The sequence below is a fragment of the Drosophila arizonae genome, chromosome 5 (assembly GCF_054131065.1).
Source record: "Drosophila arizonae isolate 15081-1271.41 chromosome 5, UAZ_ARI_1.0, whole genome shotgun sequence".
Lineage (NCBI taxonomy): Eukaryota > Metazoa > Arthropoda > Insecta > Diptera > Drosophilidae > Drosophila > Drosophila arizonae.
The window spans coordinates 11,802,550-11,825,805 of record NC_142925.1 but is presented as its reverse complement, the minus strand read 5'-3'; the positions used below and the strand labels follow the sequence as shown (position 1 = coordinate 11,825,805).

The following is a 23,256-nucleotide window of genomic DNA, read 5'->3' as shown; positions in this document are numbered from 1 at the left end:
TTTTCGGGACCACCTTCATTCATAAACAAATTCATTGGCGCTCTAATGAAGTGGAAAAGTTATTTAGTTCCTATTGGAACTTTCTAGGTGGAGACGGATACGGTTCATGCCCTTCTCTTTTGGCTGGCTGCCCATCTAGCGGGCGACAGTTAATGAACCTTGTTCAAGTAACCCGATATCGAAATTGCAATACGTATATCTAATTTATGCGATTTTTTATTTCATTTAACACACTCGAATGCCATAAAAAAAAACCCACTCAATATGTTTTAGGAACACAAAACCAAAAACAACAAAAATTAACGAAAATAAAAAATTAGAAATATATATAAAAGAACAAAATAGAAAATAAAACTAAAAACTGGCAGCGATCAAATACGCTCAGTAGCCGTCCAGCCGGACAGCTGGCGACGCCGGACGCCGGACGCTGGACGCTGGCGTCGTCTGATTAATCACAATCACAGATTAAGCGCCAGCGCGAGACAGCAACGGCAGCGCCACAGCGGCACGTGTGGCCAACAGCGCGGAGGGGAGGAAGGGGGGCAGCTAGGCCGAGCAGGGCGGTTGGACGCTAGAGGCTAGAGGCTGGAGGGTAAAGGGTGCACAATGAAATGAACCGTCTTAACGGGCAGCCTATACAGTCCGTACAGAGCAACAACAACAATAACAACAACAACTACTACTCGTAATACCTCTGGGTAAAGGTGAAGGCCAACGAGTTGCAGGGTGAAACTGTCGAAACAGAAAGAGAAACAGAACCTCTCTGCTGCCAGGTGGCGAAGCGTCAGGTGACAATCGCTTGACAATCTCAATTGATTTCCATTCTATGGAAATGATCTTGAAACTAATGCTGAAAACTAGATTAAGAATGCGGCAAATTAGCCACAGAAAACTAAACGAGTTACAATAATCAAATGTTACATTGTGTATGCCAAAAGTAAATGTTGAAATTAGCTGGACAGATTCAGTTAGAAGTCTGTTACAGAGAAATATAGATATCTATAATATGGAAATATAGATACGCATATATATTTAATATTCTTTAAGCACTTATCAGGCTGCTACTGCCAGTCATGCCCATGGATATATGCTGATGCCAAAAAACATTGATTGGCATTTGCTGTAGACGTTTTAATATACAAGTCTTTAAATGCTGACTGATTGTTTCTATGGGAGTTAATGTCAAGAGACAAATGATAGATTGATTTAATACAGGCTTCGATATTTTTAAAAAACAAAAATTCTTTACATATTTAATATTATTTTTAGAGGGGCTCTAACTATGTTACTAACACGGAAAAGTAGTTTTAGAACTATAGAGTGCCTTAAGCATCATTCTAAATCTAGAACGAGATTTTCAATATTCAACAATTGTTCAACCATGATTAATGATGTTGATTTGTTGATCTGAACTCTCTTATAAAAGGTATAATATATAATTGCATATAGCTGTTAAGCTTAACAGTATTTTCTACACTCACCCGAAAGGCCCTCTCGAAATCCGGCTGCTGCAGTTTCCAGTTGATTCAGGGCAATCATCACCATAAAGACGAGGGTACAAATTCGGACCAGAATATGCGGCTGGCTCTTGTAGTTGTTGTTGTTGTTGCTGCATTTGTGCCTTTGGCTCTGGCCATGACATTGTGTGCTCTGTGTTGTTGTTGTGGTTGTCGTCACAGGTTGTTGTTGTTGTTGCTGTTGCTGGTCACTCGATGACGTTAGAGATTTCCACATGGCGTTAGATTTGCAACACATTTTCGCAATTTGTTGGCGCAAGTTCACAGAAATTTGCATCAAATTTGTATAGCTAAAAAACAAATCTCGTTGTAGGTGTTGTTGCTGTTGATCTTATGTGTGTGTGTGTGTTCTTTTTTGTATTCCCAGTAGCAGTTGTTGTCGTTTTCGTTGTTGCTGTTGTTGTTGTTGTAGCTGCTCTTGAAATATTGCTGAAAAATAGTGTTAAAAAAGATCAAGCCGGTCAGTTTAAAAATACACAGTGAGGGCGCCACAATAAAAACTGAAAATAGAAATTTGTTTGGTTTTTGTTTAGAATTTGGCGAGCTGTGCAGGTGTTTCATACAACTTGTGGACTTTGCTGGCCAGTGCGAGATAAATTTATTCGGGATAAATTAATGCAAGCTGGTCGTCAGTCAGTCAGTGAGACGGTTCTGATCCAGCCAAAAGATTTGCACTTGCCGCCTAGGGTCTAAATGGAAACCATTTGCCCGTTTGCTCTCAGCCGAAATTGTTGTTGGACGTTTTTCGAGGTTTTCGGTATTTTGAATTTTATGATGGCCATCAAGATGAGGCCTGGCCACGGGCCGGCCCAGTCGTCGGCAAAACACACATTTCACTCGATTTTCAGCTCTCACTGCACACAACACACTACAGAATTCTGCGAATCATGTTGGCCTGGTCAATATCCATCGATTTTGCACGTACGCCCAAAAGGTAAACTCCGTTCGGCCATTTGGCCATTGGGCTATTTGTCGGGTATCTATCTCTCTGTCTATCGATTTGTCTTTATGGCGGCTGTTAGGTGTTAGACAACTTGGACATTATTAGTTGCGATTTATGATCATGGGCGAGTGTGAGTCTGTGTGTGTGTGTGCGTGTGTGGCACACAGGTAATGCCATCTGATAGATATATGTGTGGTGCTCTTTGTTGTACGCCGGGTCATAAAAATGTTAATGATTTTTGCGTCTGGCGCCAGGCAATATTGTAATGCTTGTTTGACTTATAATTAATTTCATTTTTGTAGCTCTCCGCATAATTTTTATTATTTCTATTTGTCTTGGGCAATACCAAATCTTTCAGAGAAAAAACCAAAAATAAAAAATCAGGCAAAAATCAAAACAAACAACAACCACCTTAACATTTTTTTTTTTTTTTTTTGCCAAGTTTATTGATTGTTTCGCTTCAAAGTGGCGCCAACATTCGCCGCTCCTAACGCCATGAAAGCGGATGCTAAAATAGAACTTGAACTCGATCTCAATAAAGCGATGAATCAGAAGTCAGAAATCACCTAATATAGTATAATGCATACCCATTCGATTTATTGGAAACAAAGTGGCTCTTTCTCGGGACTTGGCATTATAAACTAGCTTTATAGCCAATGGAATCGATGAATCAGTCTGTTGTTTACTACGCACACTCTGCTTACACCTTCTCAATACAGTCTCTGTGTGATCCGATCTATCGTGACGCACCCTAATGCTGGCTGCATTGTCATGCAACGAACTGGCAGATTGTCATGCCGAATGCGGTGCTTGACCTAACAATGTTAAAACAGACAGCCAATTAAAAAATTGTCACACAGACTGATAACGCGTCACACACACACACTCATACATACATACATACTATATACATATATAGAGAACACATTGCTATAATATACTCTATATATATATATGTATATGTTAATTTCTGCAATTGATAAGATTCACAGCGCACCTCGCAGAACAAAAGTCGAAACGGAACCTCATTTAAGCTGGAAATAACGTTGTTCGGTTGTCTGTTGCTGTTGTTCCCATTGCTGCTGATTAGCTGCAATTTGTCACCGGATTGCTGTTGACAAGGACAATGCACATGTATTATATGTATAGAGAGAGAGAGAGAGCGAACTATATATATAAATGCATATATGCTATTATATGCACGTATGCGTATGTTATGCAGCTGTGTTTATAAAACTCTTTGTATGCTGCTTAAGTGTGCTCATTGTGCGGGGTATATTGCACGAGGACAAAGCTTGTGACAGGCAAATTTATTGAACAATATTCACAGTTATACAAACAAATGTGTCCTATTTTATAGCGCCTATAATATTATTATAATTAACATCTCAACTTAAATAATGTTTTAAATTCACTTCAGATGTTAACTATGAAATGATATGAAGTAATACACCATAGCATAGCATTATAATAGTAGTTAGATTGTTGCCCAATTCTATTAAAATATTGCGTATCAACCGAAATAGAACGCCATTGTGTTGTGCAAACAAATTATTGTAACGAGCTGAACTCTCGATATCAAAAGTCAAGCCAAAACTCTAAAGAAAACACTTAAAACTACGCACTTTTGGGGGCGAGTATATTTATTTTGTGGCGCTCTTTGTACTGGGCCGAACTTAAGAACACACGAGTTGACATTGAAGTGGCAAAGCCCCCAGCGGAACATGGCGATAGAATCTTAACCAGAACTTCAATGGGAACCTTGTACTTGGTGCTTATCGTGTGCACCCAAAAATAAAAAACCTTACAAATAAATGTGTATGGGAAATAATATTTGAAGTCGAGGTTGATGTGCGCTGGAGAACACTTGACACGGCCCGAGTCGAGCTTATAAATAGATACAGAGCTGGCAGCTGGGTAAAAATTAGCGAGTTGCTGCTGCTGCTGCCGCTGCTGTTATTGTTGTTGTTGTTGTTGTCTTTTTTAATTTAAGACAAGTTACTATATAAACGCTTTGATTTAATTGACCGCCCAGCGGCCAATTGCATGACGACGCGTCGCGCGAATCGTGCCAATTAAATGGTAGGAGCAAGGGAGCAGCGGACATGGGCAGGGGCAGGGGTCACTGATTATGGGGTTTCGGTTTCGGTTACACAGTTTGCAACTGAGCTGAGGGGTAGTAGGAGGAATTCTAATGCCGTCTAGCTGGCGTCAGCCTGGCGTCAAGCTGGCAATTAAGGTAAGCGTCTCGCGGCCTGTCCCTTTAAAGGCGGCCCGGTAAAGGGGCGCAACAAATTGCCTTCCGAGCTGAAACAAAAGAAAAGGGTTCACGCCGAGCACGCAGACCTCTGTCTAGACCAGGTCTAACGATGTGCGGTAGGTAGCCGTTGAGGTGGTTAACATAAAAGCGAGTGCCTTGGCTGCTTGGCTGCTTCCTTGGTTGGATGGTTGGTTGGTGCGTGCGGAGGCTTATCGAAGAATTCCACTTAAAAACTTGGCCATTAGCGGCTGGGCAACTGGCTGCAACTGTTGCTGCCAATTACGTTGGCTTTTAGCCTGGTTTTTGGGCCTGGCATGTCGCCGCCTTTAATTCAATTAACTTCGGATCTCAGCACTAAAACAAAACACACAGACAGACACATACACACACACACACAACAAAAGAGGCACAAGATCAGTCAGTAAGCCAGAGGGACAGGGCACAGATAATAAACAAATGGCGCCAACAACAGCGACAGCAGCAACAACAACAGCTTTGGCAAATCATGCAAATTGTACAACAACAACAACAACAACAACAGCAGCAGAAGCAGGAGCAATAAAAGCAACAACATCTACAAGACTCAACTTCGTATCGGGCTAACAGCGCGCCCGATCGACAAAGTTGGCTCTGCTTGGCAACGTTGGCAACTAATTTCAATAGATTTGCATATTGAAGTCAGTTCGCCAACAACAATGCGAGACGGCCAAAAAGACGCACATTTGTCAACAGTTGAACAGTTGTTGTTGCGGGTCTGAGGGCATGGCCGAAGGCAGCTCGAGGGCCACAAACGGGCAATGTGATTGGGCACAATTGAATGCGGCGACAAGCGGCGCTTACAACTACGGCAAATGAAGACAGCAACGTGGACGTTGACGTTGATGGTTATCCAAGCAATAGCAACAGCAACAGTAACAACAACAACAGCAACAGACTATAACAAAGGCCACTGTGAACAAAATTTATACCCACAGTGGCGAGCCTATAAAAGTTGCTCCTCTGCCTGCCCCACACGACTGCATTTCGAGATTAAAAGTGACACAGCAAAACAAAAGGAACACTGCAGCAACAACAGCAACAACTGAGCCTATTAGCCTGTGCAACAACAACAGCTGAGAACCCGTCTTTTGTCTGCATGTCAGGCAGTTAAGGCCCTAACCCTAGCTCCATGCGCATAACAGACAGCACTCGCTATTGCAAACTGTGCCACACACTCAGTCAAGCCACACACACTCACACACAAACAGACAACATGGCCTGAAATGTCGGCCAACATGTGCCAAATTCAATTGAAGTTTTCATAAGTGAGTACTTGGACACATTTAAGATATCGCCTTATGCAATCATCAAACACTCAATCACTGCAAATGAAACCACATTTTCTTCAAGCTTTAGATTTGAGCGGTTCACGGCTCAAGCACCAGCGAATTTGGACGAAAAACTGTGCTTGAGTATTAGCGAAACGAATATGAGATTCAGATAAACTTTGATTATTCAAATTTTTGTTTAATTGCTAAACGATTTTGGTCAAAAAATGTGGTTCAAATTATGAAGACAAAAATTAAGCAATATATTTTGGCATGCACATTTTTCTCAAGGTCTAAAAATATTTGTTGTCAATTTGCAGAAAATATAAATATAAAATAAAATATAAAAATTATAAAAATTCTGTTCACTTTACAAAAATTTAGACAAATTTGTTAATAAATTAAATACTGTGTAAAAAAAATTATTTGCACATTATTCAAAAAAAAAAATCAAACAGATTTTATACTCTAGTAAATTTGTTGAAAAATGATAATTAATTGGAGAAATGCTAACCGGAAATAGATATAGATGTATTTATAGAAATGTGTCATATTTGAAGTCAGCAAAGCTAAGTCTGAGCTTCAGCTTGCTAACACCCATGTGAAGATTTATTTACATGCACACAGACACACATGCAGTTATCTGAAGCTTAACTGATTGATCACAGAATAATCTAAAGAGAGTTTCCATTGGCGTTTCCTGTTTTGGGCAGACTGGCAAATGGCAATTGGCAATTGGCAATCGGCGATACATGAACTTTTACTTAGTCATGGCTATGCGAGCTGCACAATTGTCGCAATCTGGTCCAGCTTTGCCATATTTGTATGCCAAATTTGAATATTGCAAAAAGCCCACACACAGCTACAGCCACACACAAACACACTCACACACACACACACAGTTGCAATGAGGGAGAGCATTTGTTTCCATGTGTATGCATATTTAAGCAACTCATGTGGTTAATTCGAAATGCTGAGCATTTGAGGAGGCATTGTTGAAATTTGAGTATTATTAGCAATTTTACCGCAAATTCTATAAATAGAACAGCACAATTAATTGATACACAGACAGAGCGAGTGTATGAAGTCGTCTGTAGTTTTTCATATTTATAGAGCAGCCCGGTTCGGGGCGGATCAGCCAGCTGACAATATTCATTTATGCGGAAGCCCGGCAAATGCCTCACCAAACTCAAAGTTATAGAGTTATTTCTTTTTGTTTTGTTTCTTTTTGAAGAGGGGTGCCACAGCTGGCACAACATTCCACACACACACACACACACACACAAGTTGACAAAAATATCTTGGAAAACGAACAAAGATAACAAAAAATAAATATATATGTACATATATTTCTTATGGAAAAAATTAGTTTTCAAACAATTTCTGTATGTATTGTGCAATTATTTTTGGGCGAAAGTTAATCAAAATAACATATAAATATAAAATTGTTATTTTCGAAACCGGATTTATTGATTGGAAGATGAGCCCCGTCCACAGGCTGTAAACAATTTTAGATAGACAGAGAGGGATAGAGTGGGAGAGAGGGAGAAAGAGAGAAAAAGAAGAAGAAGAAAGCAAACCAAAAAACAACAACAAATTAGACGATATACGGGAATTCCAGCGTGTGACGCGATAAACCCGAAATTTTGCCGTTGTTGTATTTGTTGCTGTGATTTTTTTTTAGTATTTGATACTCTCTCAAAAGGGGCTTTATAGTGCCGTTATGAAATGTGATATGTGAAGAAATTTTTTAAATATATATTGTTAAATTTATATTTGATATCAGCATGAATAGACAAGTCAACTTTGATAATACTTGCAGATAATTATATATAACGACTGGAATATGCAGTATATAGTTCATTATACGCCCTCTCTTCAAAAGAGCATCTCTTCTTCGGTGTGTTGAGGCTGCTTGTTCATTCTTGTTTTATATATTTTTTATAGACTTTGCGAGCCGCTTCTGGCACATTTGTTTAATGACAATGCACAAAAGCAACAGCTCTTTAAATTATGCACAAAAATGCCAACTGATCGAATAGAAAAATTGTCTATAAACAATTTACTAGCAAAGTGTATATATGGTATTTCGCATATTATAAAATACAAAAATATAAAGAAACATGTTTTTGCTGTACCCTGTAAGTGGAGTAGATCACTTGAGAGGGTAGGAGATAATTGGGAAAATTAATACAAAGGAAGAAACAGGAAAACTCATAAATGGAATATGCAGAAAATATAAAAAACTATGCGGCAGCAATTTCATAAATAAAATTAATTCAATAAACAAATTGTCATTTTACAATATTTTAATATTATGTAAACTTTAAATAACCCGCTGAAGTATATCTTAAAATGATCATTACGCACATTCCTAACAGTTGCTCAGTAGTACAGGGTATCTGTCAGTTAGGCACTGTCCACTAGGTCAAGCTCGCTTCATAATTGTTGTTGTTGTCCATCTGCTGTCTTCGTTTTAACGGCCTCTCTGCGCGCGTGTGTGTAAGTGTTTGGGGCATATGACGTCGACATTTATAGTATGTAGATATTATTCAACAATCAAAATGGTTTTCACAGTCAAATTTATTGATTAACACGCAAATGCGAATTGTTTGCATATTTTCGTTTTGTGTTCCAAAAGACAAACAACATCAAGACATACAAGTCGACAGATACATAGACATAGAGACATAGCTACACGGATGGATCGATCGAATGGAGCCGCAGGAACGGGCGTGTTCTATGTTTTGTTTTGTTTTGTTTGATTTGCTCTTTTCTTCCATCTCGCTCTGCGTAGCTCCATCTCGCTTATTATCTCTGAAATTGGATATGCCATAAAAATGTTTCTCATAAGTATGCTAAGCGTGGAGTATAGAAATTCCATTGACATGATTCAGTTGCTTAGCGCACACTTCCGTTTTCAAAAGCATCGAGTTCAAAGTGCACTCAACTTCCATTTTCCACCCGCTGCCTCTCTGCCTCCTCCCCCCACTCAAGTCAGCCGAGGTATGCAGACCACGCCGATAGTTCGTTGCCAGAGTCTTTCGTTTCGTTTTTACTTTGTGCTTCTCTCTCAGTTCGCTCGTCTCGTGGTCTCGTGTTTAGCTCCGTGTGTAGACGACTCCACACACAGATCCGTATCGCTTAATGTGTCTGTTAATTCACGTTGATGTGCTCATATATCTTTTGTGCTACGATTTCATGTTCGGACCTCGACATGCCAGCAACAGGCAGTGGGGAATTCATGTATTGTAGCAGATAGCAGACCGAGAGCCAGACAAGTGACCGGCTCTGTGACAACCACACGACCGGAGACCACTTTGAGGCTCCATGTGAAAACGTGTTGCAGTTGTTATAGCAATTGTTGTTGTTGTTGTTATTGTTGTTATTGTTGTTTTTGCTGCAACTGCAACTGCATCTCGCAGTTCGCAGCTCGAGGGCAGTTTGCTCAACGTGACGTTGAACCTGCCACCGAGTTTGTCTACTTTTTTACTTATCTCTTCTTTTGTTGTTTGTTGTTGTTGTTCTTGTATATTTGAGTATCATCATCATAATAGTCAACATCATCATCGGCATGGACGTGTTAATTGTGTGTATTACAATAACTGAAATCTGTTAACTGAATCATGTGTGCGCTCCAAATTTCCTAGAATAAATAACCTTATTATGATCTAAAATTTAGCTCAAAAATCAATTTTCTATTTAGTTCTCCTTATATAAGAATGTTTTTAGATTTGCTCATGTATTTCTTTTATATTATTGTTTTATGAATACTTCAGTAGATGATTCAATTTAACTTCAAGCCTGCTCAATTGAGACCTAGATAAGTAGTTAATTAATATAATGAGTGCTCTCTCTTTGCAGGTAAACATTTAGTACTTGGATAATTTATATCTTCTATTTAGCTTCAATGTAAATTCCCAGTTTTCCTTCAGCTTTATGCAGCCATAAAGTTTGTTTACGCTCAGTGGCCAAATGGTCAGCAATTTAATTTGATGTCAAGAAAAGTTAGCCATGCTTGGGATGGTGAGTGGATGTATGTAAGTGTGGAGTATTTGTGCTTCTTGTAAATAAGCATTTATCTTGGCTCGTTACTGTAGTAGCAATTGCTGTTAGTCAAGCTTGATTAAGATTACTAATACGCCGCGTGGTGCCTTGTGTGCAGCGCATGTTGTCTTGTTATTTACTGGCTGCCATTGCAGCAGCGCGCCAGACAAAATGGCGGCAACTGACGCAAATACACACACACACAGGCACGGACTGCATGTTGTGTGTGCCATTTAACTTGACAAGCTCATTTGTTGCAGCGACAACAACAACAACGAAGAGCAAACTCATATGCGTTGCAAACAAGAACATTTGTTTACAATATTTATTCAATTATTTATTTACTAACCCATTCTCAGTGCCCGAGCCGACAATGTCAGCCACATTTGGCATTCAATAACAGAAAGCTAAATAATACTCAATATATGCAAACAATTTTAATTATATATGCGCTTTAATTTTCAATTTTAATTATTATTTTGCGAGAATTTTAGCTGTTTGGAGTCGCTGATATTGTGAGCGTAAAACGTAAGGAACTCAAATATGGAATCTCTTGCAATTGAAGAGATGTAAGATTTATTTACAATTGTTTTATAGCTTTATATGAAATAGTTATGAGTATGTATATATCCAAGAGCTCCTATCTCTTCTCTTTCTTCTAAAAAATATTAGTGATCTCCATAACTTAACACTTGGCTGATTAATTATTATTAGTTCTAGGTGGGGTTAAAGTAAGGATGAAGGGTTATTTACAGGCATATTCTTACGAACTAACTCCCACAATAACATTTTTATCTGCCATGCTCACAGATGACTATGACAACAATCATATGCTGGGCATCTACGAGCTGAACATTCTCCATAAGTCGCCACTTTGCAAAGATCTTTCATACATATATAAATCACTGGAAATGCTGGAAATGTCTCTTGGGAAACTATCGAAGCAATTCGCTTTCGCTTGCTGGGGCTGTCATTAGTGGGGCTAACAAATTATAATGATGAGACAATGATCAGATTATCAGATGCTGACGGACTGTAAAAATGTCTTAAACTTAGGCTCGTTTGCTGACATTGTTGTTGTTGGTGTTGTTGTAGTTGTTGTTGAGGCTTTTAGTTGTTTCATTGGCAACTGTCGCGTTATTTATATGTAAATGTATTAATGGGCATTTATGTATTTCTTATGCAAAATTGATGAAACTTATAAAACTAAAACATCAAAATGGAAGTAAAATTTGTGATAATCAGATGTTAATATCAAATATGCTGTCGTTGCTGCTGCTGCTGTTGCTGCTGCTGCTGATGTTACTGCCGGCTCCAGCCATAAACATACTAAATTATGTATCTATGTGCGCATCAGTATGCCCTATAAAAATATATATTTATATACTGATCTGCATATATATGGAGACAAATTTGATACATATTTTGGCCATATATTTTGTATATCTGAATGTATTGAACTGTCACATGCTAACCACTGAAGCAATTGACCAACACTGAGTTACTCATTGATTAAGTAACAAATAATAATTCTTCTATATATAGGAAAATTAAATTTGTACTCATCTGGGCTCGAATTAGGGTTGTCAAGTGATTCAATGTGGATTCGAGTGCCATCTTATCTAACCATATGTTGCACTAATCTGCGCATCTTCTGCATTCAAAAAGAATTATTCTATCAAAGTTCTAAAGGCTTGCATAAAGCCATGAAGTTGACGCAAATCGAGGGCTTTTCTAGCTTCTGCTTCGAACTTGATTAAATGCTATAATTACTTGGTTAGCTTCAATAACAATCAACAATTAATAAGTAATTAATTATGCATAAAAAGTGCTCACTGCTAATTAAGCATGAAAGGCTTTATCAAGCCCAGGCTGCGCACAAACTACTCTATTACGTGGGCATAGCGTAGCGTCGCAAAGCTTTTTAGATAAAAGTGCACCCATACAAGTATATTACACTCACACACACACACACGCATACACACATAGGCTTCATGTCTATTGCGTTAAATGCAGCACGCCGCACAGTCTGCCACAAAATTATTTTTCTCGGGCTCGGGCTATTTATAGGCTTATCTAAAGCGACGGCGGAATTTTCATTGGCGTGTGCTATTGTTTTTGTAAATATTAATTAGTTTGTGTTTTGGATTGCAACAATCAAAACAACAACAACAGCAACGAGAATACAATAAAAAGGGGGGAATGTGCAAACAAATTGGTTCAGTTTTGCGTGTCATGGCGAAATTATCACCAGAATGCCGTGTGTGCTAAGTGTGTGTGTGTGTGTTTGTGTGGGAGTGTAACTGTACGTGTAAGAGCATGTATGCTGTACATGACGCAGACAGCGTCTGAGTGGGGGCATGGTGAAATTGCAGTGCAGACACAGACGCTGCCGCCGCTGCCGCCGCCGTCGTCGTCGACAACCTGCGTGGATGACGCATGGCGGCTGTGCGTATGTGTGCTTAGTTGAGGCATATAGACATATGGCGACAAAGCTGACGTCATTAGACTGTTGTCGGCTGCGAGCTACCCCCAAAATGTGCGACCGCTGCTGGGGGGACGAGCAAGTGGTGGCAACTGCCTCAAACACTTGGCGGCTACAAACTAACAACTAACAGCTACAAGCTAGCAATTACAGTGAACTGCTTGAAGGCAATAGTCAGCAGAGTTGGCAGTCAGCAGCTCCAGCTAGCAGCCAACAGCCATCAGGCAATGGCCCGCAGCTACCAGCTGTGCAGCGATCCACAACAGCAGCCACGTTCACATCCACGTTCGCATCCCACGCAGTCAATTAAGAGCGCGCCTTTGGCTATTGGGTTACACACTTCGGCTTGCGCCTGGCCGTTGCCCGTCAGTCAGTCAGTCAGTCAGTCTGTCCAGTCAGCCAGCTAGCCAGCCATTCATTGGGCCATTCATTTGGGATTTTTGTAGTCAGCATTTAAAATTATTTATTAGAAGCAACAGCTCCACCCGCCGGCCCCGACTTGCTGCAGCGAGCTAGTCGAGCCGGGGCGTATCAAATGTTGTGCTACGTTTTGCACTGTTTTTGTTTTTATTTGTATGACTGCTGTTCTTGTTGTTATTGTTGTTGCTGCTGCTGCTGCTATTTAGCTGAGGAGCTCTGTTGGCTTTGGCTTTGGCTCTTGTCTTTGGGTTTTGCCAGTCAAACGAGCCAAGCCGGCCCAGGCGAACGCGTTTCGTTGTCTGGCGCTTGCCGCTTGGCGACAACAATTTACATTTAAGCGAATGCAAAAGTATGCGTAAAAAAAGTAGTCAACAACAACAGCAGCACCAGCAACAGTAACAACAACAACAACAACACCAACAACAGCAACAACACAATTACCCCAAGAGAGCGACTGGCCGAGTCTATAAATAAGCCAAAAGCTAAAAGAAGCGCCATAAATCATAGGAAGACACACGAGTGCCGAGTTATTATGCGATCATATTTTAATTGCTGGATTATTATTATGCTGAGGACCCGGCTCTGCGATACAGCGAGACGTCTACCTGGCCGACACATACAGCGACAGGCGATCCTAGTCCCAGTCCCAGTCCCAGTCCCAGTCCCAGTCCCAGTTTCATTCCGAATCCGAGTCCGAGTTCCAACTCGTCTGAGCAGCGACTGCAAACTAGACCAAAGCAAACAAAACACCTGCAGACCGCCTGTCTCTGATCATGTCTATGCTGGGACAGGTGCGTGCACCGAAAAAAAAGCCGCAACAAAACAACAACAAAAACATGAATGTATGATAAAACATGAATTGGTCAGCAGACGAATACCCTGCAATTTGGATGAAGAGCTTAGGGAATGGACTGCAGCAACAGCTAATGCTTAACTTATTCGTATGTAGTAATACAAGTCTGTCTAGTTGGAATACAGTTTTAAGGATTAGAGTTCTGTGCAGGTATAAGATAAGTATAAGCCAAATTAATACAGAGCTAAGGCAACGCTTAAGCTAATATTCAATAATAGATTAATCTCGTATTATATACATGAAGGCATTTAGGAATTTTCTGAGAAATTTTATAAAGTAAATATATACACAAATATATACGAACTTTCCTATATAGTTCGGCTTAGTCTTTCAGATTCATATCTTTATATTAAAATGCAATATTTTTTCAGTCAATTTAACTCATAGATTTTCTGCCTTTACTCGCCCTAAATACTTATTAGCCATATTTCGGCAAATTGCAAATACTCCTTTCATTGTTAGAGTGCTGAGATCTGAAATGCAGTTGCAGTTGCAGTTGCAATGTTGCGCCTGCAACTGAGCAAACGAGTTGGGCTGTTGTGTGAGTGTACGTGTGTGTTGGCTAAACAGGTATGGTTGCATTTTTACCATAAAGCGAACAGCAACTACAACTACAACAACATGATCAACAATAAAAAGCAACACCTAGGCACAGAGAGCCTGTCCAATTGTCGTTGTCGTCTAAGCTCGGCTGACTGTCATCCAACTCTGCCTACTGTCCAGCCAGCCAATGTGGCCTCCATATATATACCTATATATATATATATATATATATATATATATTTATAAAGAGTGTCTGTTCTGGCCAGATATGCCAGCAAATGTCTGCATTCATATTTACTCTATAAGCCATGTTAAACCCCCGCAGGCCACAGTATCCAGTACCCAGTACCCAGTGCCTGATGTCGAGCTCTCAGTTCCCAGTCGCCAATCCACATACCAAGTCCCATCCCTCGCTCTGCCCAGTTTTGAGATATTACTGGTAACTGCGTACGCAGTTATTACCAACATTTCTTTCAGTTTTTTTATTGCATTTGTTTGCCTTGATGTCATTTTCTTCTCTCTGTAATTCTCTGGTACTTTGTTGTCTTTAATGAATGCATTGTAATTCCTCAAGTTTTAGTGCAACATTTTAATAAAACTCGCGAGCAGCCGGAAATTGTTATCGTATGGGTTTTTCTCTCATATTTTGTTGCCATTAAATAAGTAACATTTATTGAGTAGTATTGGCCAAGCCGTAGTAATTGCATTTGAAACGTGATCTTTGCTCATTAATGAGAGATATAGTTGTAGATAGTAAGTAGATGTGTACACATATGTGGGGCATGCTAAATTTGACACATCGTTACTAATGAGATAAACAATATGATTCATAGGCTGTCTACTCATACAATACAATGGGACTGTGATTGAGCTATAGCGATGAATACGTTGTAATTGTGAAATTCAAATGATAGATACCATCTATTAGCGAGGTATTTAGTCGGTTTGCGCAATAGTTAGTACTAGCTGAACTAGTGTTGAATTATGACTCGGTTGCTATCAAATTCCATGCGTAATAAAGTGACTCTACAAACATCAATTATCAATTCGATTACAGTTGGAACTTTGCACCATTGAACGAATTGTGTGAATTTTTAAGATACACACGAGCCAAATTATACGAATCATTTGAAAATGAATCAATTCCAAGATCTGTGCAGAAGATAAAAGGAATTCGCTCTAAGACCTGTGTTGGCCCATAAATTATTTTAATATTAACGCTGAATCAGCATGAAATGAAGAAGCTGAGGCACATGCTACCCATTCATGCTATACGCTCTCTCTCTCTAAGGTCTCTAAGGCCCGTTTTCAATGTCTTTATATACTCAATTCGCTGCTAACTAATCGTGGAAAATTAGGAAATTCCCACAGATGATTTGAAATTTTCAAATAACATTTAGTTCCGGCAAATTTTTAATTAAAAACTATATATTTAATTCCCTAGAATAGAAATTTTTGATTTGGTGCTTAAGGTGGCTGATTTAAAGGTTTTCAATGTATGCTTCGATGATTTTTAATGATAATATATATAATAATAATGATAATACATATTTAACTATGCATTTCTACTAATTTGTCTCTATATCTGTCTCGCTCATTTTGAGTAATTCCGTATCTGCCTTTGAAGTCTCTTTCATTCTTTCGTATGATTGTTCACTGTGACACACTAAACTATTAAACATTATCTATCACCGTTAAATGAATGAACAAGAGCGCCATATAAGGGCAAATATTGAGAGCTTATCATTTATATGTATTATTAAAGCGTGTTTTGTACGAATTACGATTTTCATTCATAAATTCAACTCTATTTCTATATTAAAGTTTTCAGCTTAACTTTTTCCTGCTATAAATCTTCACTTTAGTGTCATTTAGAAACGTATTCAACGTTACGCTTAACTGGCTGCAAATGTGTCAATTTCAACAGACCCAAGACGAGAAACAAATACAAGCTCAACTGTAAATTTCCGCTTTGTAAATTAGGTGTACAAAATGCTATGCAGATTTGTTAATTGCTTCGAGTAGGTAAAAGGCAAACATATGTTTGAGTGTTTGAATAATAATAAGAGTGCTTGCTGCTTTGATTCCAGCTCGATTCATTTCACAATTGTGACTACACGACGTACATTCATAAAATTCTACAACTGTGCGCAGAGTGGGGGCCAGATGGGGATAGGACGGGGACATTCAGAGATAGGCTGTATGTGAGAGACACCAGAACAAGTGTTCAGAGAAACAGTATCTCTCTCTTTCTCTTTCTCTTTCTCTCTCTCTATTACGCTCCCGCTTTGTCTGTCTCTGCGTCTCTCGTAAAATGTGATAATAGTATTCAAACAATTAAACAATTTTCGCAAAATGTTGAAACAAGTAAAGAGGCGACGGCAGCGGGCAGGGCAGCTGGGCGGGGCAGGGTGCACGCGGCGGGCAGATAGCAAAACGTTTATATGTTCTCATTATAATAAAACAAAATCGCGCTCTACACGTACTTATTGTCAGGCAATAACAACAACAGCACAACAATAACAATAACAACAGCAAGGCAGCAAAAAACAAAAACAAAAACAAAAAAAAAAAAAAGATTAATTACAAAAGAAAAGTAAAGAGGTAAAGTTTACCCGTAGAATCGACTTCCAGCTGGCGGCGGGAGGCAATCGACTTGACTTTCAGCACAATTGCAGAAACGTAGACGAGGTGGCGGCGGCGTTGGCGACGGCTACGGCTACGGCGACGGCGACGGCGATGACGGAGATGGAGACGGGCTGAAATTGGCGGCGGCGCAGGCAGAATCGAAAATTAATTATGCTTGACATGTTGCCGGACCGAGGAGCAGCAGCAACAGCAGCCGGAGCAGCAGCGGGCGGTGGTGTCGGAGGATGCGATGGTGGTGCTGCTGCTGGAGGCGGAGTCGTCGTTGTCTACTAGCTGTTGCTCTTTTTGTGTTATTGTTGTCGATATGAATCGCATTTTTCAATTGCTTTGTGCGGCTGCTCAACGGCTCAACTGCTCCACACGCCTGTCCGTCGTCTGTCCACCAGCGACTGTTTGGCTTCTATTTCAATTTCAATTTCAATTTCTGTTGCCTCGGTCGCACTTTAAATAACAAATTTTCGCAAATTTTCTGTTTACGGCCAATAATTGATAGCCAAGACGCCACGTGCCACGCACATACACACAGACACAGACACCTGCACAGGCTCAAAAGTCAGTTCCGGAGGATGTTTAAATGACAAATTACGCATACGCCACGTTGTGCCACAGCTGAACTTGCGCTGAGCTGAGCTGCGCTGCGCTTAGCTTAGCTGCGCGCGCGCTAGTTAATTTATTGTCTATTACTTGCTTGTATTTGTTTATTGTTTATGCCTTAACTCAAATGCAAATGCGATTGCAATTTATGTAAAACGCAACGCTGGGCGCAGCGGCTGCAATTGCCAATTGCGCGCCAATTTGTTCTTGTGTTTATTTTGTTTAGCTTGAGGCTTGTTTGAAGCGTATTTGAAAACAACAAATTGCGCTCACTAAATGTTGCACATTTCAGATTTGTAATACATTTATTTTGGTATTAATTTTGTTTTTGTTTTTTATATTATGTTTAATAATATTATAATATACACACATTGAAAACACGCGATAACAAAGCTTGGCTCAGGCTGTTGCAAGGCAGCGCGGGGGGTAGACTTCTCTCGCCTCTCTTTGTCTGTCTCTGTTTCTCTGTCTTTATTTCTCTCAATATTTGTATGATATTTATTCTGTTTTGTTTTCTATTTTCTTTATCTGATAATTCAATTTGATTTCATATAAATTTTCCTTTCATCAAATGATCGATGTGCGACGCAAGCGAGCGCGCGTAATTTTTCAACAACACGGGAAAAACTTTTCCTGGCTGCGCAGGCAGTTTTCTTAGCTCAGCTGCAAACGGCTTCGGCGCTTTTCTTTCCGCTATGCTCTGACCGTTCGCCGGCGCTGTTAAACGAGAACTGAATGCACGAATCGCAGGCGAACCACGAACGGCTAACGACTGCGGCGAGAGCAGAGCAACGACATGAGTCCGAAAACAAAACGAAACGAGTCGTGCACGAGTCGTGCGCCTTCTTCTTGTTATTGTTGCTGTTGCTGTTGCTATTGCTATTGTTGTTGTTGTTAACAGCAACAGTCGCTGCGGATTGGTTTTTCTTCGGTTTTAGGGGGCTCGAATCTTTAACTAGCGCCAGGCAATTGGCTTGAGGTCAAGTTGAACTATAGATGCCATAGAAACAGCATGTATTAGCCATAATGTGTTGCCAATTTAGCGCTAAATATTAGGATTCATTACTATTTTTTACTGAGTAATATTTTAATGTAGATAAAAATTGTCATGCAAATATACTAAATAATGTGTAAAAAAAATTATATATACAAAAAATATAAATATATTATAAATAATGTATTAGTTGTACTTAACTTTTCTAGAGATTGTTTTCAAATCAAACCTCGAATTCGGCTCTTAAGAGTGACTTCCTACACTGGCCTGAAATACTCCGTCGTAAACTACTTTTATAGAATTTTTTATGTGATTTAATATATATTATTTTCAATTATTACATTATGCATTTAATATATATTATTTACAGCATGAAACACTTCAATGTTATTTACTTTAAGGAACGTTTAATATTACCTCCAGCTAGTTAGCTATAAATGCTAAATCGATGCCTTATTTTTAGCACGGCTCAGCCATGTATTAGCTCCACTTAGGATACCTTTCAATAATATAATATCTTAGCTTCAATGGAATTTCTGTTCTTTTGGTTATTTCAGCCATTCGATGTGGCTTGTATTTGTTTTCCTTTTTCGGTAAGTGTTCAAAGTCCGCTGCTTTGATTTGGTGCTGCTCGAATTGCCTGCTTGCTTGATATATTTTGTTGGTGCTGCAATCAGCAATTGGAATATGATTTCCAGCATTCCAACAAAGTGCACAACAATGTGAAATGAACACCTTGTTAAACAGGTGCTCTGTGGCACACAGGTGAATGGCTCATTTGACAGCCCTCGCATATGCCTGCCTGCCCGCCTGCTCACCTGCTCGCCTGCCCGCCGTCCGCCGGAACGCCCTCCTCAAACAATGCTGGCTAATAATGTTATCTCTATTCTCAATTTCAGACGCTTCCCAGAATTCTGCGCTGCAAATTAGAGTTTGTCAACTGGCATTTTAATATGCCTCGAACATTGTTCTGTTTGCTCTGATATTGCAATTGTCGAAGGAAATACCATTCGGAATACCTAACCCAATAATCACGAGCAGCGGCGGCATCACTTTTATTTTATGAATGGAATGCAAAGTATGCAAGGCCAATTGAAGTTTACCTATCTATAAAGATATCATTATGATCCATTAGGTAAGTTCTAATAGCGTGAGTTGAGGAACTCGGGGAACCCAGGGGAATTGTTTGCAAACGAAAAATAAATCGCACAAGTTTACCAGGAAATTAAACAGATTTCTGCTTTGTAGAATTTAATATAAATTATGGTACAATTTTGTATCAGAAAGCATAAAGTAAGAATATATTGAAACATGTTTGAAGTGCAATAGGTAATAAACTTTGTTGGTTTTAATCTATGCGAATATAAGTCTTAAGAAATGAGTAAATATAGTTCATTTGCAGGCAATAAAATCCAAAATCGTTTGCTTTGAGTGTGAATGAATATTGTGTGGAAAACACATTTATATATTTTAAAATACATGTTTGGATACAAGATGCTTTATAGTTTTGAGTCAAAGAATAAAGATTTAATCAACAGCATAGCATATAATGAAAGCTTTATCATCAGGCAGATCAACAGCTAAGACCTCGCTTCCAATTGTATTATAAATATTTCAAGTAAGTCATATTTAAACACACTCGACTAAAAAAGAAGAAGAAGAAGAAATGTCTACAACATTTCCACATTAAAGTGACCCAAACAAATTGCAAATGTCATTTACAAGGCATAGACATTTGGAATCATGCATTAACTAAATGCAACAGCACATGCATTACAACAACAGCAACTGCAACATGAACATGAACAGCAGCAGCAGCAGCAGCAACAAACAGCTGCATTTTACAGTTAAATACAGCAACTAGCACTTAGCCGCACTTGTTCAAAAGCCACAAATCTTTTATGGCATTTGTTTCAAATGCGATAATAACACTTAAGTTGGTAAATTGTTGGCTTAAACGCAAATTAAAGACAACTTTTGACTAGATAGAGCTGAGCAGGCGTTGAAGGCGCGCAGTGCGGGCATATGGGGGCGGAGGTAGTCAGGTGTTTTATCTGTTTTTTTTTTTTCCTTTTTTTTGCCTGGCATAATTTATACTTAGCCAAACGCCAAATCAAATTGGTAAGCATTTGACATTTATGCTCAGAGCTGCGAGCTGTGAGCTGAAGCTGGAGCTGGAGCTGAGGAAAAGCACATTCAATGTAATCAAATGCCATGGAAAATGCAGTCACCAGGCAGGTGGGCGGAGGAGGGGGCAGCAGGAGATGATTTATGCACTCATTGTATAAGATTAGCTAGACATAGGCATAGACCCGGCCAGGCTAGAGCTAAGCAAGGAAAAACTTTGCGCAGTTATCACGAATGCTGTTGTTAGCCTCAACAGTTGCCAGTTGCCGCGTCGCCTCATCGCCGCATCGCCGCATCGCCACGCTGCGAATCGAAGTTGGTTTCGGTTTTCGTTTTCCCAGGCGCACATTTTGTCACAAGAGGCTGCCATTATTTATGAGAACTTGCAACCAGCTAACAATTTGCAAATGCCGCTGCCTCGCATGCATGCAACCACAGCCCCTCCCCAGCCCCAGCTCTCAGCTCTCACCTCTCAGCTCTTAGCGCTCGGCTCACAGCTAACAGGCCGCAGCTGTGGCATCATGTGGCAGACCCTGACGCAGTCTATGATTTACTTTGTAAATTCAATAATTGCGCTTCATTAAATTACTTATATTTGTATAGAGTTAACTGTTATTGTAAACAACTTTAAAAGCAATTTGGCATAAACGTCATTGCCAGCAGCAGCCGCAGCAGCTGGGGCTTGGGGTCTGGAGGGAAAGCGTTTCGACCCACAATTTTCCACGCCACTTGAGCGTAATTAGCCGTTGAGCTTCTAAGCGCTATGCAAATAGCACAAGCAGCGCAATGCCAGCAGCCTCTCTGCCTTCCACCTTAGCCACGCCTACCTACGTCCATGTGGAGCTCAACTCTCCAATCTTTTTCCTGCAGCTCTGGCGTCTATATATAAAACAGTTTTCGATTCTATTTTGATAACTGCAAATATTTGCAATTAGCCATTATTTGCCGTACTTTACGTAGTATCTGCTGTGTGTGAGTGTGTGTTTGTGTGTGCTTAGCAATTTGTGCTTTCTGCTTGCGCTTTGCATTTTTAACTGTTTTATAGCGTCACCTGAGCTGTGGCCTAATCCCAAGCAAAATAGATACGGAGCATCCACTAAACTTTAAACTCAGAGTTCTCAGTATGAGCTGCGTTGCTCTTTAGGCATTTTCCATGAGCTGGAAGCCACGTGCGTTGTAGACAGAAAAAAAGAGGTAGGTGTAGAATAGGAGGGCTTTGGGAGATATGCACGACTCGAAAATACCTTAAGAACAGCCTCCGACTTTAGTTTTGAATCATCTTATTTCACAAATTATATATCATCTTATTACTCAAGAATTATTAATTTTTAACAAGAAAATATATTATTAAGGTATGTAAGTTTGTATTAGTTGGCACTTATAGTTGTTGAGCTTTAATAAAATCCAAGTTGCTGGATTAATCTATAGAGTATCTGACGTTGTTGTTGGCAATATGATAAATGACAAATTATTTTAAATATACTTTAAATGACAGACTTAACTATAAATAGATCAAGCGAGGTGTGAAAAGATGACAGGACTTTTATTTTATTTTTTTTTCATTTGCTTGATACAGATAAGATTGCAAACGGAGCAAAAGAGAAAGTCAAACATGGCTTAAACGCCTCAACTTGTCAGCCTACTCGAAAGTTGTCAACCTTCGACTATGACATGCATAATACATATACATAAATATGATACCCTGTTAAGCAGTGTGCTATTACAGGGTAACTATAGAAGAAAGCCACAAACAAGCTGCTCAAATTTCTAATGGCCATCGGCAAAGTTCATTTGCCTGCAGTTGAGCAGTTGAAGCAGCTTGGCCAGAAGTAAGCGATACCATTATTGGGATTGGGACGGCACTTGACACAACACAAAGGCAACCACTAGCTGACTGGCTGGCTGGCTGGCTAGCTACTCCTATTCCTATTCATTCAGTTCAACTGCTGGCTAAGTAGCGCCAACTGCGACTGTCGACTGCCTGTCAGACGGAGATCAAAGCGTCGCGTTGTTTACACAGGCGGCAAAAGTCGCATGCTGTAATTACATAGATGTGTGTGCGACGACAACAACAGCAGCATCGGCAGCAATAACAGCAGCAACAACTATAAAGTCAGCTAGAGCAGCAACAACAAGGACAACACACTATATGAAAAGTCTTGCAACGGGCTGTCAGCTTGGCTAATTGAAACTGGACACACGCTGAGACGCAGACAGCTGCGGCTGGAGGCAAACATAATGGCATTGGGAGAAAGCAGACTGAGCGGGGAGTGCGGGAGTGTGGGCGTGGTGGCGTGGCTGGGTAAACAACAATATAACTACCAATGTACACAAGCAAACATATAAGTCAGCCAGCCACAGCGCGTATGAGCAATATGCTACAGTTGTAGATTCACTGACTCGCAAACTGTTTGCTGTGCATGTTTTGCATGTGACGCGATGCGATGCGCTTTATTTATTGCCTTTTGACTTTCATCGCGAAGTCGCGAATCTGCCTTTAATTGAGTGCCTAATTAA

The 23,256-nt window shown here is 39.8% G+C and overlaps 1 protein-coding gene and 1 long non-coding RNA gene across 3 annotated transcripts in view; one reads left to right on the top strand and one right to left on the bottom strand.

Moving 5' to 3' along the window:
* The window catches only part of cv-2 (crosveinless 2-secreting protein), a 30,927-nt gene extending 12,563 nt beyond the window's left edge, over positions 1-18,364 (bottom strand). The window contains exons 1-2 of the mRNA XM_089469437.1: positions 16,991-18,364; positions 1,482-1,946 (exon numbers count right to left, since the gene is read on the bottom strand). Coding sequence (XP_089325563.1) covers positions 1,482-1,794 — 313 coding nt within the window. The 5' untranslated portion in view covers positions 1,795-1,946; positions 16,991-18,364. The remainder of the gene's footprint in view (positions 1-1,481; positions 1,947-16,990) is intronic.
* Positions 1-19,826, top strand: part of LOC149268491 (uncharacterized) — a 45,404-nt gene extending 25,578 nt beyond the window's left edge. For both annotated transcript variants that reach the window (XR_016270288.1, XR_016270287.1), the window contains exon 4: positions 19,512-19,826. This is a non-coding gene — a long non-coding RNA (uncharacterized LOC149268491). The remainder of the gene's footprint in view (positions 1-19,511) is intronic.
* Positions 19,827-23,256: the final 3,430 nt, after the last annotated feature.